Source organism: Cinclus cinclus, chromosome 22 (assembly GCF_963662255.1).
Source record: "Cinclus cinclus chromosome 22, bCinCin1.1, whole genome shotgun sequence".
In the NCBI taxonomy this organism is placed as follows: domain Eukaryota; kingdom Metazoa; phylum Chordata; class Aves; order Passeriformes; family Cinclidae; genus Cinclus; species Cinclus cinclus.
This window is the reverse complement of record NC_085067.1, coordinates 10,200,020-10,218,475: the sequence shown is the minus strand read 5'-3', so window position 1 is coordinate 10,218,475 and position 18,456 is coordinate 10,200,020. Positions and strand designations below refer to the sequence as shown.

General features: G+C 49.9%; 1 protein-coding gene across 1 annotated transcript in view; it reads left to right on the top strand.

Annotated features, from left to right (window-relative positions):
• The window catches only part of LOC134052724 (S-adenosyl-L-methionine-dependent tRNA 4-demethylwyosine synthase TYW1-like), a 92,272-nt gene that overhangs the window by 47,503 nt on the left and 26,313 nt on the right, over positions 1–18,456 (top strand). Inside the window, exons 12-13 of the mRNA XM_062507354.1 lie at positions 402–579; positions 4,619–4,754. Of these exons, the coding sequence (XP_062363338.1) occupies positions 402–579; positions 4,619–4,754 (314 nt within the window). The remainder of the gene's footprint in view (positions 1–401; positions 580–4,618; positions 4,755–18,456) is intronic.

The following is an 18,456-nucleotide window of genomic DNA, read 5'->3' as shown; positions in this document are numbered from 1 at the left end:
GAGGTCTCAGCAGTAGAGAGCTTGGCTCAAATGTTTAATCCTGACTCGGGTGTTACCAGCAAATTGCTCTCAGCGGTGCCCAGGGCACACCCAGCCCCAGGCTCTGGGTGCTGCTGCTCTCTGGGTGCTGCAGAGCTGATCCCTCGGCCCTGCCTGTGGCCTGGTGTCCAGTCTGCTTTGGGAGGGCTCCTGCTGCTCTTTTCAGCCCTTCTGGTGCCAGGGTGTGTTTTGGATACAGATGTTTGAGAGGGGGATTTGCTACAGATCCACAAAAGGGTTTGGGTTGGAAGGGACCGTAAAAATCAACTTCCAATTCCTGCCACAGATAGGGTCACTTCCCCCAGACCAGGTTTCTCAGGGCCCCATCCCTTGTTGATTTAAGGCTGTTGTCCCCATTCCAGGTGTGTCAGGAGTAAAGGCAGCTCGCCTGGAGGAGGCCCTGGCAGTGAAGCACTGTGCCCTGTCCCTGGTGGGGGAGCCCATCATGTACCCACACATCAACAGTTTCATCAGGCTCCTGCACCAGCACGGCATCTCCACCTTCCTGGTCACCAATGCTCAGTTCCCCGAGGAGATCAGGTAAGAGCTGCAGGAAATTCCTCCTAAACTTCCTCCTGAAACATTGGTGTGCTGACCTGTGTCCTAATCCCATTCAGTGGCCCCTCAGAGTTAGCTCCACATGAGCACTCACAATGAAAAATCCCCCTCAGCATGTGATTTTAACCTCAATCTCCCCATGCTCCTTCTTGTCCTTTTCCCCTCCACAGTCTGATTTTCTTTTCTGTACCTCCTTAACAAACTGGTAGCCTGTGGAAGTGGAGAGGATGGGATGTGGCAAGAGGGGAGCAGTGAATGAACTGTGGTTTGTACCTAGGGCAGGGATAACTTCAGTCCTTCTGCCAGCCAGAGCAGGGCACTGAGCTTAGAGATTGCCTTCTGGGGCTGATCTTTGTTCTGACCCCAGAGGAGCAGCTGTAAAGGTTCAACCCAAAGCTCTGTCCAGCCCAGCATCTCCAGCAGGATAAGGAACGGTGGCAAGCACATGTTCATCAGCAAAGAGGGATCCACTTAACCTCCCTCAGGGGGACTTGAGAGAAATCTGCCAAACATTTTAATGAACTCTTTCAGAGTCTTTGCTGTCTTTTTCTGATGCTTTGGAGCATCCACACTACTGTTACCAAAGTGTAGAAAGGAAGTGCAGCACGTGAGGAGATGCAGGTCCAGGGAGGCTGGGGGTTCCTCAGAATCCCAGCAGTTCAGAACAGCAGCAAATCCAGCCCTGGAGCTCTGGGAGCTGTGGGCAGGGTGGCCTTGGTGTGTCACCCAGCTCATTCCAGTTCCTTCTCTGTGTCAGTGCTCCTGGGAGAGCTTCACTTGCACTCCTCGTGGTCTGAATCTGGTGCTGAGGGGGGCGACAGGCAGTTTGGGAGTGAGTAATTATACACTACAAGGGCATTCCAAATGATTGAATAATTGTGTAATCAAGTTACTTTAAGTCATGTATTATGTGCCTGGTAGATAGAAATTGCTCCTTCCTAAATATAGCAGTTTGAAAAGAGAGCACACATTCTATTTGGAAGCTGCACTTTTTGGATCTGCTGAATCTTTTTAAAAAGAAACAAAAAAGGAGATAAAATGCTAGTCTTGCTGTCTTAAAAATTGCAACTGATCATGGCTCATCAAAGCAGATGATTTGCTTAATAAGGGAACTGAAGTATGCACCCAACTCACTTCTGTGCTGTCAGCAGAGGAGCTGTAGTCAGAAAGTTCATCCTGCAGTAGGCAGGGTGACCTCTGGTGCAAGAGAGCTGAGAGGGACTTGGAACAACAGATGGAGGGACAGAACACAGGAAATGGTTTCCAGCTGCCTGAGGGCAGGGATAGGTGGGGAAAGAATTGTTCCTGTGAGGGTGGGCAGGCTCTGGCACAGGGTGCCCAGAGCAGCTGTGGCTGCCCCTGGATCCCCAGCAGTGCCCAAGGGCAGGTTGGACTTTGGGGCTTGGAGCACTCTGGGATAGTGAAAGGGCAGGATGAGCTTTAAGGTCTCTCCCAACCCCTTCTGGGAGAGGGCAGCATGGCCTGGGATGTTGCTGGATTCAGGACAGGGGCTCCAGCAGGTGCCCCCTTACCTTCTTTTCCTCCTCTTTTAGGGCTACAGCTTCACCTGCCCCAGGCTCACAAAAACCAGGGAGGTTTTACATCAGGTGAACTCCTGTTGAACCCATACCTGGCTTCTGTCTCTGATCCATGGCTGTGAACAACCCTCGTGTGTGGGTTTACCTTTACGATCAATACCAGTAATGAGTGGGTGATTATTAATGCTCACCGGCAAATGCTCATTTTTGATGTTGCTGTTCCTAGTCCTTGTGGGCTCTGTCCTGCATGCCTGGTGAAACCACCTCAGGGCTGGAGGCCTGAAGTCAATTTATTTGAGTGACACAGCTCAGCTTAAGATTTCAGCTCAGGATTTCTGCCCACATCCAAGTGTAAATGCCATGGATTTGATCTCCTGGATTTCACCTCAGGTGTTTGAGCTAGCTTGGAAATTCACACCCAAAATCCATCCTGGTACCACACAGCTGGATTTGCTCTAATTCTGCACTGGAGCTGTGTCCCAGGAACACTAGTCTGTGTCCTTGTTCTCACTACACCCGTGGCTGCCCTCTCTCCTTATTTCCCCTTGGCAGAATGTGCCCAGCTCATCTGGGCTTGATTCCCAGCCATGCAGAGCCCTGTGGACCATTCCTGTTTGGGGCTGAAATCCCTCTCTGGGATCAGTTCTAATTCCTTCATTTCCCCCATGCTGACAGTAAGTCTGGCTCTTGCCTGTCCCCAGGTTTGAGAAGATTTTTCTCAGCCCCTCTTTTGAAAAGCACTTTCACTAGGGCCCCTTTTAATTAAGCAAAGACAGCACTGACTAAAGAAAGGGTTTGGCTCAGTATTCCTGGAAACCGAGCACTTCACTTAGGCCCAGAACATTTGGTCATTTTGGAGTCTGTGGCTTTGGGTTGCCAGTCCAGACAAACCTGTTTACAAAACTGAGATTTTTAACCTGAAATTATAAGTTTGTTCTGGGTTATTTCATTTTGCTGTCCAAATACAAACACAGAGAATGTGTGCTGATGGTTGGTTGAGTGTCCACATTAAGTGGATTTTTCTGGACACAAAGAGCTCTGGTCAGTCTCACTCTGGCCAGTTCTTGTCCTTCTGTCACCTTTGGGTGACAGTGTATTTTTAGGTGACACTGTTTGGCAGCTGAACAATAGCTTCTGATTTCTTCTCATCTTCTCTAGAGAACCAAATGAAGCTGGGACTGGTGCCTGCTCATTAGAGACTTCACACAAAACACTCCCAGAATGCTACCCCCAAATGTTGAGAGCTCTGTGGTACACTGGGACATGGCTGTTGATGCTGCAGCCTCCCGGGGTGAGAGCTGTCACGAGGGGTGGGTGTGTTACACTCACTGCCTTTGTCACTTCCATCAGTGGAAAGGGTTTGTCTCCATCCTGGAGGTGTGTCCCCACCCCTGGAGTTGTCCAAGAAAGGCCTGGACATGGCACTCAGTGCCCTGGGCTGGTGACAAGGGGGGATCAGGCACAGTTTGGGCTTGGGGACATTGAAGGGCTTTTCCAGCATCAGTGATCCTGGGATTCTGAGGGAGCTCCTTTCTAGGTTGTTCTTAATCCCTTTGATCCTTTTGGTGATGGACTGTAGTGTTGCTGCTTCTTCTTTATTCCCTTGGCATTTATAGAAGGGATCAGGCTCTCTCCACAGCAGAGGAGGTTTAGTCCCTTCAGGAGTTCCCAGTGTTGGGCTCCCAGGTGCTGGGACCAGCACTTGTGACCAGAAAGGCTCTACTCCAGGATTTCTGTGGAATAAGAGCCTTGGCAGTGGGAGGAGAACACGGTGGTGGTTTGTGTGTGGGTTTATTTTCTAAACAGCTTTGAGATCCCTTCAAAAATGTCATTGACGATCCTGCTGCAGGTCAAGGCAGTTCAGGATGTCTAGCAGTAGGAACTGGCTGAATTAGGGCTGAATTTAGAGTCACAGAAGCCCTGAGGTTGGAAAAGCCCTCCAGGATCATCGAGTCCCAGCCCAATCCCCACCTTGTCCCCAGCCCAGAGCACTGAGTCCAGGCCTTCCTCACACCTCCAAGGATGGGGACTCCAAACCTCCCTGGGCAGCCCCTGCCAAGGCCTGACCACCCTTTCCATGGGGAAATTCCTCCTGTTGTCCATTTCTGTTGAATGGCATTGTTTTCCCATGGGCCAGATAAATCGTGGAGAAAGGGCAGAGCTTTGTGGATTACAGAACCTCTCTGTGCCTCACCTGAACCCCTTCTTTTGGGAAGCCTTTCCTACTGTGTTACAGCTCCACTGGAGTGAAATCCATCGTGGTGCAGGGAAGAAATGACAATCAAATTGCTGGCCAAGGGCTCTGTGTGAGTTCTCAGCCTTGGGAGTGTTTGCTGAGGTTATAACACCTTGCTGCTGCTGACAGTCACTTTGCACGGATGAACTGTCCCTGGAAATGCTGTCCAGTTCCCATTCCTGCTTTTGTAGAACACAAACCCCAGCAGCAGATTTGTGAAAGCAGCAATTCCCTTTTCCCTTCACAGGAGGCTGGAGCCTGTGACCCAACTCTATGTCAGTGTGGATGCCAGCACCAAGGAGAGCCTGAGGAGGATTGACAGACCCCTCTTCAAGGACTTCTGGCAGAGGTTTTTAGACAGCTTAAAGGCCTTGGCTGAAAAGGTACCCACTTAAGAATGGGCTTTTCAATGGCTTTTTCCTTCCTTCTACACTTTGCTGACTCACCACGCCTTTTTTCTCCTTTCTCACCTTACCTGCTTCTACTTTCTGCAGAAGACTTTAAGAGGTTTTAAGATGGACCATATGGTGGGTTTTGGGTGTATTGGGAGTATATTTCCATGGTTGGGACGTTCAGGTGTGTGAAGTGCAGCAGGTTTTTGAGTAGTTTTCCAGAGCAGAATGTGTGTGTCTAATGGGGCAGTAAATGCTGTGAATAAAAGGTGCTGTGAAGGGTGAAGAGATTATCAAATAATAGATTTCCTGACAAGGGGGTTACACTGAGAACAGGCTGCTGAAGGAAAGCTGGAAATTCTGGGAAGAGTTGTAAATCCCATGTTCCTTTGCTCCAGTTCTCAGAGGCTCTCTTGAAATGGCAGCACATAAAAGACATTAAAATGTGTGTGCTGGAGTTTGGTAGCACTGACACCTTCCTTTTCCAGAGAAATTTGCTGTTCTCTAGAAGATTCACCCAACCCAGGGGATCTGAGCATGGCAGCAGGGGGGCCTTTGCCCTGTGTGGGTTGGACTCAGCTGAGCAGTGGCCTGGGGCCCTGGGATGGTGTCAGCTCAGGCTCTGTGTGATAGGTGAGTTTTGGAGTAATCAGTGAAGCACTCCAGGGCCAGCAGCATGTGAATGGATACGAATAGTTCCTCACAAGCATATCTGCCTCTCTTCTTCCTGCTCCTGAGTGCTGATGGAAGCCAGGGCTGTGTTTACTGACCTGGCAGATTTTGACATGTTACCTGCTGTGATGAACAGCCAAGAGAGACTGTTGCCTTTGAATAATGAGATTTTGGTGGAATAATGAGTTTTCCTGCCTTATCAGATGACAGTGTCGGACCATTCTCTGCCAAATGAACTTAGCTTAGAGGATCTGTGAGACTCAGAGGAATTGAGTGGCACTTTCTGCTGCAAAGGCATGTGGGCAGTGTGGTCAGGTGTGGAGGTACAGCTCTTGTGCAGAACCTCAGGCCAGAATCTGAGGGTATTGAAATCAAGTGCAAAGTGAATTCTCTGTGAGCAGGGAAATCTGTGGGAGGAAGGGGAGCTTAAATACTGAAGGCCCAAAATACTGAAAAAGCCTTTTGGGAAGTTGCTTTTGCCCATTATTTCTTTCCTGCTGCTTCTCTTGACCCTGAGTGTTCATTACTGGGAGTTGTCAGAAGTTTCCTTGCAAACAATTGAAGGTGAAAGTATTGGCAAGTCTGTCCATACAGCTAAAAATACCCTGGTCGAGGTGAAGAGGAGAGGAGAAAGCAGCTCCACTGGCAGGTGCATTTTCTCCTCCAAGCAACTGCACTTTGAAGGGTCCTTGAAACACTGATAACACTAGAGCCAATTAATGGTAGTTCCAGTTGGTGAAGCCCTGCTCTGTCAGCTCTGCTCAGCTGCATGAGGCAGCATCACACATGGGGACAGCAGGGACTCTTGGGGAAGCTGCTGGTTGTTGGTTTCCTCTTAATCCCAGAATCGCTGAGCTTGGAAGCTCCCAGACCATCGAGTCCAAGCTGTGCCTGATCCCCACCCTGTCCCCAGCCCAGAGCACTGAGTGCCATGTCCAGGCTTTCCTTGGGCACCGCCAGGGATGGGCACTCCAGACATCCCTGGGCAACCCCTGACAAGGCCTGACCACCCTTTCCATGAAGAAATTTTCCCTAATATCCAGCCTAAATCTCCCCGGTACAGCTTGAGGCCATTTCTCTTTGTCCCCTGTTCCCTGGAGCAGAGCCTGACCCCCACCCCCGGCTGTCCCCTCCTGTCAGGGAGTTGTGCAGAGCCACAGGGTCCCCCCTGAGCCTCCTTTTCTCCAGACTGAGCCCCTTCCCCAGCTCCCTCAGCTGCTCCTGGGGCTCCAGCCCCTTCCCAGCTCTGTTCCCTTCCCTAGACAGGCTCCAGCCTCTCAGGGTCTGTCTTGTCCTGAGGGGCACAAAACTGACTCTAGATCGGAGGTGTCTCATCAGTGTCAGCAAAGGGGACAGTCCCTGCACTGATCAAACACAAGATTTTGGTACCCAAACCCTCCATGTGCTCCTGGGCAGCAGCACCTCTCTGTTCCCCTCTGCTCCCCTCCCAGCTGCCCTGCCCGGAGCTCGAAGGACTTCTTCTGTGGGACTGTGAAATGTGAGAGGTGCTGGCAGCTAAAGCACCTGTGAATTCCTAGGAAATACAGGCCCTTTTCCAGGCTGGGTGTGGAATGCTGCTACATTGTGTTGGGAAGGTAATGTTAATTTATTTGGAAGCAAATACAAGTCACTGTTTTCCAATGCCTGACAAACCTTCCCGGCTGATTCAGTCCTGGGGCTGAGAGGAGCTGGCACTGCAGATCATCTGAGTCACTGCTGAGCAGTCATGGGCAGCTTTGAGATGGACACACTGAAAAATAAGCGTGGGCAAAGGAAAACTTACAGGAACATGAGTTGTACCTGCCGTGCTCACCCTCCTGGGATTTGGGACTGCTCTCTCCCTGCTCCCTGCCTGGGGCTGCAGGGGTGGATGGTGGTTAGCAAAGTAATCCTCTGGTTTGGTAATCCAGACTGAGAAGTGAGAGAAAAGAAGAGGGAAGGACATGGTTTTAAGTGAGAAAGGAGTTTGTCTTGGCTGTTCTTTTTCCTCCAGCCAAAGCCCAGGTCTTGTTAAATATGGGAGGGCCTAGGCAAAGATGGGCTTCAAACCTCTTGCCCCAGGGAGGTGGTTATAGAACCTCAGAATCCTGGAATGGTTTGGGTTGGAAGGGACCTTAAACTCACCTCATTCCAACCCACAGGGACCCCTTCCAACAGCCCAGGCTGTTCCAGGCTTCATCCAGCCTGGTCTTGGCCCAGCTGTGCTGATAATGGATTTGATGCTTTTAACTGACCTTTTGCACAAAGTCCTTGAGCCTCAGTAAAAGAGTGAATTTAATAACAAATTTTTCCCAGTATGATCTGACAGCCTTGTCCAACATGTCTGGGATTAGTTGCTACTTCCATTTTCAAAGGAGGCTCAGGAATAAAAGATAAAAAACAACATAAAAATATAAAAAGCAAACAACATGAACCCCCCACCCTTTGTCCACTGCACTTGGAGCAAGTTTGATCCTTTCTAGAGCTGCTCTCATTGAAATGATCTTCATGTTAAATTTTCTGTGCTGAGAAGCACTTTTTGAAAGAGGAGTTTAAACAGCATGTGGACTCCCAAGGGCTCCTTTGTTTCTTGTCCTGAGTCCTCTACCCCGGAAATTAAGTGGAGAGGGAAAGACATGAGTATGTGCAATTTAGACTGTGCCCTTCCCAAACACCAGGTTTGAGTTTTGGAGCCTCACCCTCTGACAGCCTTGAGTTTGTGAGAGTGATTGTGAGAGTGACTGAGAGGTGACTTGGCTTGATAGACAAGTGCCTGGAGGCACTGAGGATATGAATCCTTATCATCAGGATGAGAAATCTCTGCTGAAAAATGTTTCTTCCAGCCATTGCTGCTTCCTAATCCATATCCAATGAGGAATGGGTTGCAAACCAGTGATGAGGGTCCAGCTCAGGAGGGAAGGGGGAGATTTTCCATCTCTGGAGGTTTTAGTATCAAGCTGATGCTTTTTTCCAAAATATCTTTAGCCAGATGTGCTGAGCAAGAAAAGATGATCTGTGACCTCTCCTCCCCCAGTCAGATTCAGGATCCTCTGGTGTTTGGTTTGGGTTCTGTTTCCCTCATGGTGACTGGACCAAATTCTTCAGGCTGAGGAACTTCAGGAATTTGTCCTGGTTGTTGTCCATAAATCACTGAGTGTTTTTACGAGCAATAGGGGTTTTGGCTGGGACCAATTTGAATCCCCTGCTGAGAAATGGAATGGGGATGCAGTGACCCAGTGTGACAAAATGCTTATGGATTTCTACCCAAACACTGGGAAAAGAGCTGCATGGAAGGTGGTGATGGACAGAGTAGCATGTGTCCTATTCATGGTACATCCCTTGTCAGCAGCTCTGAGGGGGCTTTTTGCCTTCACAGAACCCCAGGCAGGGTCAGTTTGGAAAGGGACCACAGAGGGTCCCTGGTGCCACCTCCCTGCTCAGGCAGGGCCATCCCAGAGCACAGGGCACAGGGTTGTGCCCATGTGGCTCTGGAATATCCCCGCTGAGGGACACTCCAGCCCCTCCTTGGGCAGCCTCTTCAGGGCTGGGCACTGCCCAGGGCAGAATTTGTGCCTCCTGTGCAGGGGCAGTTGCTGGGCTCAGTCCCTGCCCGTTCCTCTGGTGTCACTGCTGGGCCCTGGAGCAGAGCCTGGGCCCTGCTCTGACCCTCCCTGCACACAGGGACACCCAGGGCTGAGGGTCCCTCTCAGCTGGGGCTCCTCTCGAGGCTCAACAGCCCCAGCTCCCTCAGCCTTTCCTGGGCGCGGAGATGCTCCAGGCCCTCCTCATCCTCACAGCCTGTGCTGGCCCTGCTCCAGGAGCTCGCTGTCGCTGCTGTGCTGAGGATCCAGAGCTGGACACAGCACTCCAGAGGTGCTTCACCAGGGCTGGGATCCCTCCCTGACCTGCTGGGAATACTCCTCCTGACCTGGGGTGAGCAAAACAGCTCTTGAACAAGTTGCTGCTGGTCCACAGGTATCCATGGGCTTGTTGAGCTCTGGGCTGAAGGTCCCTGCTGTCACTTATGCTTTGACAAACATCTTCCAGCCCTGGCATGATGTCACATCCTCTGTCTGTACCTCCTTGAGTTCCTCATGATGCATCCTGTCCTGTGCATGGGTTGGCCTGGCAGGACTTGCTGTGCTGCCAGAGCTAGGCAGGCAGAGCTGAGCTGCTGGGACCTGCAAGGGCCAGGTGCCAATGTTCTCTCAAACAGACTGGAGCCATGTACAGAGCAGGAATGAGCCCTGGAGGTTAATGGGATGGTCTGGCACTGTGGGAACTGATGATGGAGCGGAACCTTGTCCTTCCAGGAGGGTCACAAAGCAAAGGAAGCATCTCATTGACACTGCCAGGAGCTCAGACTGTGCCTTTGGACATCACACATGACACTGCTGCAGTTCTAAGGATCTAACCTTGCCCTCACTCTTTTTCTGCTTCAAGGGGATTAGGATTTCCTGGAGAACCAGGGTCAGGGTTCGCTGGGAGAGGTAGAACAGTCACCTGGGATTTTTTCTTTATTAAAAAAAAATCAAGAAGGGAAATGGTTCCCTCTGCCTGTGCTAGGATATCACACATTGGCAGTGTCTGGGTTTGGTGACTGTATATTCCTTGCTGGCAGGAGGTAGGAATGGTCTGTCCAGGGGAAGGCGCAAGATATAAAAACATCTCCCATTACTGCCTCCAGGTCTGTATTTTTACACTGCTCAGAGGCAGCTCCTGGTGATGAAGAGACCAGTTTGATATTTAAACATTCCCAGCCTTGCATCTGCTGCTATTTACTTGCCTCTTTTTGTTTTTTCCAACATTATCCTGTCTTCCAAGTTACCCTTGTCTTTGTGTGATTACAAACAGCACAAATACATTGAGTTACATCCTCAGCAGGTTTCAGTGCTGATTATTATGTACTAAATGACAGGAACAATTGTTTTTATGAAAAGACACATTTGATTTGCAGGGAGATGATTTATGTGGCTCCTGGGGGAGGGGAGCCATGTCTGATACTTCTGAGCTGAGGGACTTTTTAAGGAGAATATAAATGTAAAATCTGCAACAGATGTTAGAATCAGTAATCAATTTTGCCACTATAAATTTAGAAGAATTTGACTCTTCTGCACAGTAAATGCTCTCACCAGCTGTGTTCTTGTTTTAATGGGATTGCTAATGAGACTTGTGGTGAAAGCCTTTGGCAATGCAGCCTGAGGAGTGTGACACAGGTATGATGTTAATACAGAATTATTGCTGCTGAAATCCATCCTGTCCTTTCAGTGTCCTCATAGCAATCTACACCAGGCTTCAGCAAGGTGCTTGGCTGCTGAGGGAGTGAAATCTCATTTCTCTGGCTGTGTGAGTCCCTTCTGGTTTGCTTGCAGGCGAGGAAGGGGGGAAATGTTCATGACACAGCTCCAGTCAAAGGGATGTGTTATTCCAGCTGCTGCTGTCCTGTGCTGGGGAGGCAGAGGGTGAGGCTGGGGGAAGGGAGGGTTTTGTGGCCCCCCAGGAGCTGGAGGCACAGGTCGGGGGTGGAATCTGTGTTCTCTCAGTCCATGATCCCAGGTGAAGCCCCTCCTCTCATTCCTGCCTGGGCCTGGCACTGTTTGCTCCTGGCCATGGCTGCAGAGTGTGCCCAGTGCTGCCTCGGGGTTGGGACAGGGCACCCCTGCCCCTTCCCGTGGTCTTGGGCAGTGGGAGTAACAGGGCCCTCCTCCTCCCCTCCCAGCTGCACTCATCCCTTCCCTCCTCAGGCAGCAGACATTCTCCAGCTTGCCCAGCATTTCTGCTGCTGAACACGTAGGGAGCACTTGCAGTTCTTATCCTCTGTTAAAGAGCATCTCTCCTTTGCCTTGAGCTCTTCTAGAAGCTGCCTGAGACATGCCAGCTTTGGCTTTTAGGGAGCTTGGTTCAAATCAGTCTCTGTTCCCCTTCCAGGTTATTTATTACCCAACCACCAGCCAAGGGCTGTTTCCTTCCCTGGGCTTGGCTCTGGGAGCTCCCAGCTTCCCCAGCAGCCTCTGTGGCCTTGGGGACATTTTTGTTCTCTGGCTGTGAACAAGAGCAGTTTTCATGGACAGGGTCCCTGAGGAGGCTGAGCCTGTGTGTGATTTTATAGGAACTATCAAGAAGGAAAGAGCAACCCTAAAAATCTATTTGTGGCAACAAGGGAAATTTGGGGCTGCACTTTGCTTTCAACCAAGGTTTTATTTCAGCTCATAAAGCTGAGCTAAAAGGGCTGAATGGCACAGACTGAGCCTGTGCAGGGCAGGGCACCATACTCCAATTGCTAAATGCATTAACTCTGGATTTCTCTCCTCACTGACTGATCACCAGCAGCTCTCACACAAGGAGTCAGCTGAGAAGCATTTATTAGGTTCATTGAATCCATTCCTTTGGATCCTTGCACTTGACATTTCAGGAAAGATAAGTTGACAAAGAATCTGTAGGAGTGATGTGTGTGCTCATCTGGGATGGGAAGTGCATAACTGAGACAGAAGCACTGCAAGCAAGGAAAGGGATTTTCTGGGAATGTGCTGATGGTGGGAACGCACTCCTAGATTTGGGAGAGGCAAAATCAGGAAGACATTGTTTTGGAGGGGGAGAAATAATTTCCTGAAGGGTGGTTGTGATGGGCTGTGTGCAGGAGTGCTTGGATGGTAGGGCTGGAATGCTGGATCGAGGCTTGCACTGACACGTGGACACTTGGACACATGGACACACGGACAGGGTGCCCAGGGCTGTTCAGTGCCATGTGTCTGGTTGGTGGGCTTGGGGAGGTTCTCCTGCCCCAGGGTGAGACACATGTGCTTGGCTCCAAGGGGACTGGACCTGATTTTGTTTGGACCTTCAGGGCAGGATCCTGCAGCAGGAATGTGGCAGCAGAGCTCAGGGAATGGCTGTGCCTTCAGTGCTTGCTCGCTGATCTTCTCCCTCAGCTCCCAGTTCAGCTCCTTTGGGACACAGAGACCCCAAACTTCCTTTATCTGGGTGACTTTGGGCAATAAACAGGCTCATGCCAAGAAATTATGCTTCCCTTGTTCCATGGGGGTATGGGTGCTTTGGCCCTGTTCCTGTCCACCTCCACCAGGCCGTGGGGAGCTGGGTGCTGGTGGCTGTATCTGAGTGATACAATATATGAGTGATGGCTGTGACCTCCCAGACCAAGTGGCCCATCTGTGGTTTCCACGACTGTTCCAGTGACTCCTCTGGAGGCTGTTGACTTGCAGGTTGTGTACTTGGGAGCCAGGTCCTGTGTGTTCTGCTTGGATGAAGCTGCAGTTGGATTTGGCAGTGGGAAAAATTTAGGAACTGCAGCACAGGAATTCAGAGTCCCCTCTGAAGCTGCAAAGCTGCTGGGGCATCTTTCACTTAATTCCCAGAAATTCATATAATTCTGATTATAATGTGGTAATTCATAGGATTCACCAGGGAAGGTGTGAACCGGTTGGAGCAGGTCCAGGGGAGGCCATAGAGGTTCTCTAAGGGCTGGAGCCAGGCTGGGAGAGCTCGGGGTGTTCACCTGGAGAAGGGAAGCCTCTGGGAAGACCTTAGAGCCCATTCCAGAGCTCAAAGAGGGCTTTTAAAAGGGCAGAGAGGGACTTTCACACAGGCAGAGAGTGACAGGACAAGGGGGACAAAATCTGTTTGGTGCAAGAACCAAATGAGATGGAGTGCAAACGATCTCTGTAAGTGCTTGGTGCTAAACCCAGCATAGTTCTAAACCCAGCAGGTCTGGAGTGTTTGGGGGTGATGAGCCCTGGAACTGGAGAGTTGATGATCCGTAATAATTACAAATAATAGAAAACAACTCTTTACAGAGCTGTACAAGCATGTGTGTGTTTGCATCATTGCTTTTATGTCCTTCTAGCTCAGGGTTGGAATTTGCTTAACAATCCTGGGGACTCTGATCTCCCTCTGGGCTTTCTGAGTCCAGCTTGCTGTGGAAGCAGCAGGATCTGAAGGCATTTCATGGGCACTGGGTCTCTAAAGCAATGCTGTAATTTTGAGGTGTTGGAATTTCAGGTATCCCCTGGGCAGACTCCTCAGGTGGAGCATGCCTTGCACTTGAATCCACGGACACTCAGGACTTGATTAAATCCTTCGTTGGGATTTTTGTCATTCCCCTGCTCTGCTCCAGCATCTGCAGGAGTTCTTTCAGCCCCAGCTCAAGCTCACCTATTTACCAGAATGGGCATTTAAAATGTTTAAAGCCCATAATTGTTGTTCTTTTAGAGCCCAGTTCTTGAATTAAGGCTTTACAAGAGCACTGGGTTTTCAAGGATTGCTTAATCAATAAAAGAAATTTATGTCACACTCTTTGTTTACACTGTTCCTTGTGAACTAGGCAGGATTTTCAGCAATCCTGGTGGGGCTTTCAGATCTATTTTTAGATGATTTGGACAAAACCCAGAAGAAAAATATAAATCATTTGCTTCACAGCCTGCAAGAGTGTTTTTTAACGAGGTAATTATGTTTTTATGGCAGCTTAATCTCTGCTTTCATTGCTGGAAGTTGCACTGCTGGTTTGTTATTTCCCAGGATAACCAGTGTCACTATTCCCATAAATACAGTCACCCCTTCCCAGGCTGTGGTTGAGCTCCTGTCTGTGCCACCCTCACAGGAGCAATTCCTTCTCAATATCCCATCTCACCCTGCCCTCTGGCAGTGGGAAGCCATTGCCCCTGTCCTGGCTTTCCAAGCCCTTGTCCAAAGACCCTCACCATCCTTCCCGTGGAATCCTTCAGGTAATGGGAGGCCGCAAATGGGTCACCCCAAAACTTTCACTCCTCCAGCCTGATCCTGCAGTTACTCCTTCAATCCTTCTGTATTAACAGGTTATTTAAAGTACAGTTTATTCTCCTTTCCTGTATCCCCTATTGCTAAGCAAAACACAGCAATCTTGAGGAATATTCTTTCAGGCCCCTGGGAAATCTCAGTGGGAAGTTGTTTTCCTGGCTGAGATTCCCAACTACAGAGATCTGTGAGGATGCATCCAAGTCTTTGGCTGGGTGTATAAATAATTGGGATGGTTAAAACTCCTGAGCAGCTGGCAGTGTTGTGGGGCAGGCTGGGCTCCTGCCCTGCACCTGGAGTAACTCTGGGAATGTTCAGTTCCTGCCTCAGCCACAGCCTTTGCCTGAAGTGGGGCTGGCTTTGAGCTGCTCTTGTTAGAGGCCAACTTCTTCTTGCTACACAATCACTGAGGCTGGAAAAGCATCCCGGGTACTGAGTCCAACCACTCCTCCAGCACCACTGCCCAGGCCACCACTGACCCAGTCCCCACATTCACTCATGTTTTGAACCCCCCCAGGGATGGGGTCTCCAACACTGCCCTGGGCAGCTGTGCCAGGGTTGGACAACCTTTTCCAGAAAGGAATTTTCCCAGTGTCCACCCTGACCCTCCCTGGCCTAGCCTGAGGCCGTTCCCTCTCCTCCTGTCCCTGTTCCTGGAGCAGATCCCAAATTCCCCCCGGCTGTCCCCTCCTGTCAGGGAGTTGTGCAGAGCCACAAGGGCCCCCCTGAGCCTCCTTTTCTCCAGGCTGAGCCCCTTCCCCAGCTCTGTTCCCATCCCTAGATGTGCTCCAGATGCTTCTTTGGAACTCCCCTGTAGTTTATTCTTTAATATTTTCCTTCTCCTGCCTTCCCTGTGCTGCTAAGGTCTGACTGTGCCCTGAGGTGACAGGTTTTTCACTAGGAGGTGACAGCTTTGTCATGGTGCCTCTCCAAGACCGCCAAAGCCTCCCTCATTCTGGTCAAGGAGCCAAGGCTGAAATACCAGGTCATGGAGTATCAGGATGTGACTGTGGAGCTGTGTCTGGGACATAGTGGGGAATGGGAAAGGAGAGGAGGCTGGGGGAAGTCCCAGATTTTGCCTTCAGCTCTTCCCCATCTGAAGCCTCTTCTTTCCCACACGTGAGCAGACACAAGCACGTGTTGAAGAGCCCTGAGGATGTGGCACCTGGGGACATGGTCAGCGGTGGCCTTGGCAGTGCTGAGGGAAGGGCTGAACTCGATCTTGGAGGGTTTTTTCCCCCTTGACCCCGGTCTTTGTCCCCCATTTCAAGCCCTTGCAGCAGGGTCTGTCCCAGGGCAATAGAGGAGGAACCATCCTGGTGGTCAGAGGGAAGGAGCTGGGGCTTCTCTGGAGCCATCAGCTCTGAGGGAAGGGAGGGATGGGGTGGAGGCAGATCAGGGCTGGCTGAGCTCCTGTCATGAGGCAGAGCAGCAGCTGGGACAGGGCAAGGCCCTGTCCCCTGGGATGTGCCTGGCAGGCACCTGCTGCTGCAGCAGCTGCTGCTCCAGTCCAGAGACAGAAAAGGTCCTGATCCCACCTGTCCTGGAGCCTTCACAAGCAGCATTCCTGTCAGGCTGCAGCTTTGAGTCTTGTGAAAGGCACAGGGACTGGGGCAAGAACTCACTGCAGCTTTTCTGCTGCTGGAAGGTTTTTTTTGTTGCCTCTCCCCGCCCAGGCTGGAGCCTGGCGGTGCTGTCCTTGTGGTACAGAGAGGGGGGCAGCACCCCCAGGCTCCTGCTGATGCTTTTCCTGCCTCTTTGGAGTTAAAGATCCACCCTTTCCTGAGAAAAGAACCATCTCAGCCTGTTTAACAGCAAGCTTGAAGTGGGTTTTGTTGCTGATTTGATAGGATCTGTTTTTGTGCTGTTCTATTTTAAGTCCCTTTGCATTGGGCTTCTTTTTCCGTGGATATAAATTTTACACGATTCCTTGAAACTGCACTGGAAATGTGGAAAAGAAAGACAGAATCACTGGAATGTTGTTGGTGCTGATTTCCAAGGCTAAGTGTGTTAAAACCAAGTCCAGGGAAAATGGATAAAGAACAGTCATGGTTTGGATTTACTTAAGAACAACATTTTCAGCTCTCAAAACAAAGCTGTTATTGTATTTTGTTTTATATGTAGAGATTTTTCAATATTCTGATTAATTTCTGCTGAAGTGTGAAGCAATGAAGTGGATTACAAGGAAGTACAGGAAGAATGAGTGTGGAGGGGAGGGAGATTTGGTGGTTTTTTCCTCCTTGGTTTCCAGTCCTGATCCCTCATTCTTGTGCTTCACACATCAGCAGGGCTGTGCAGAGGCTCAGGGGCTTTTCTGGTGTAAAATTCCACCTTGGGAATTTGTGCTGATGAGTTCTTCTCACTGCAGGACTTGCTTGTTCTTTCCAGGCAGGATCTCAGAGCTAGGGGTGACACCAGGGCAGTGGTGTTGGGTGATAAAAAACCTGATGGAGACCAAAAGCCCAACTTTGCTGTTTTCCTAATTATTATTCAGGACAGTTTGCATCTTATCTTCAAGGCCTTGGAAGAACAAGGAATTTCATATGGAGATCAGGCTTGGCTCCTCACAATAATTATACTTCAGAGAGACAATTTTGGTTCTCATACATTTATATTAATGAAAGAATTAAAAACTGCTTTAAAGGAACTGCCATGGGCTCCAGGTTCAAGACAAGATGCAGGACCAGTCCTCATCATATGGACATCACCTTGTAATTGTATTTTTCCTGATTCCCTAATTAGTTTTTTTGCCTGATTCCCTCACAAGGAGCAGGAATGGCTTTTGCATTGAAAAGTAGTGCCAGGTTTGTGTTTTGGTTTGGAGTTTATGTTTGTTTTTTAATAAGTTGGGGGTTATTTTTTAGAAACATCATGGTTTCTTTGTCATTAGCACTCACATCATAGAATCATGGAATGGATTGGGTTGGATGGATTTTAAAGCCCATCCCTTTCCCCCTCCCAGCCATGGGCAGAGGTGTCACCCAGTCCATCTGCTTTGAGGGAAGTTTTTAAATCTCAGCTGAGAAAAATTGAGCACATAAAGAGATATTTTTGTGCTTAGACATACCTGAAAACACAAATCTTGGGTAATTTCTGAGCCCTACTTTAAATACCCATATTTGACATTTTTGTTATATCCATGTAGCAAATTATTTTCTGATGGTTTTATGCATTAATAGACTTGGTTTATCCAAATCCAAAGAAAATCTCACTTTTGGAAGTGTAGTGTGACTGAAAACTCAAGTCTGACTCGCAGAATTGGAAATGTCTCAATTCCAGTTAAGCTCAGAGTTTAGAGTAACTTTTGGGTCACTGCAGGCAGGAAAACACAGGACCCAGTGATCCATCTCCAGGTTTTGAACCTTCAGAAACCCCAGAATCATGGAAAATCCACATCCACGAGGACTTGAGTATCAGTACTTTAGCTTTGCTTTTCTGCACATCCAGACAGGAGGAAAAGAAGCTCCTCAATATGAGCTGAAATGTCAGGCAAGGTCCAACAAGAGGGTGATGATGGCGAGAGTGGCTTTGTCCCCATCCTGGAGATGACATGGGGACAACTGGAAGGTCCTGGGTGAAGCCCAGGGCACTGGAGCTGAGCTTGGTTTGAGCACTGACTTCTCAAGCACTGAAACCCCTGCTCTGAGCTTTGTTGGGGTTTCACAGCAGAGTTAATGTGTTAATTAGCCCATGCTAATGAGCACCTTTTTAGCACTGGAGACAAAGGCTGCACTTGCTCTCACCTGGGTATTAATAGCAGCTGCTGGAACAATGCTCAGTGTTTTTGTGGGTTCCTACGCAGCAGAGCCTGCTCAGGATGTGATTTAATCATCATTTGCCTGAAGAAAGGAAGCTGAAAACTTCTGTGCTAAGTTCAGCTGGGAGGGGAAAAATCGCTCCTGTGCTGTGCAGTGTCCTCAGCCGAGTCCTCCCCGACCCTGCAGGGACTGTCACACGGGTGGCACGTCCGGTGATGGGTGTGCCTAGGGCAGAGAGGAGCCCTGGGGGAGAGAGGCTCCTGGTTGCCGGGAGAATGGATTAATCTGTATCCTTCCAAGGACACTGAGCCTTCCCTGATAGTGCTCGAGTGTGATGGGTCCTACAGAGTCCAGAGGAGACCACAGAGCTGCTTCCAGGTCTGGGACACCTCTGGAGCCAGGCTGGCAGAGCTGGGGGTGCTCACCTGGAGAGGAGAAGGCTCCAGGGAGAGCTCAGAGCCCCCTTCTAGGGCTTAAAGGAGCACCAGGAGAATTGG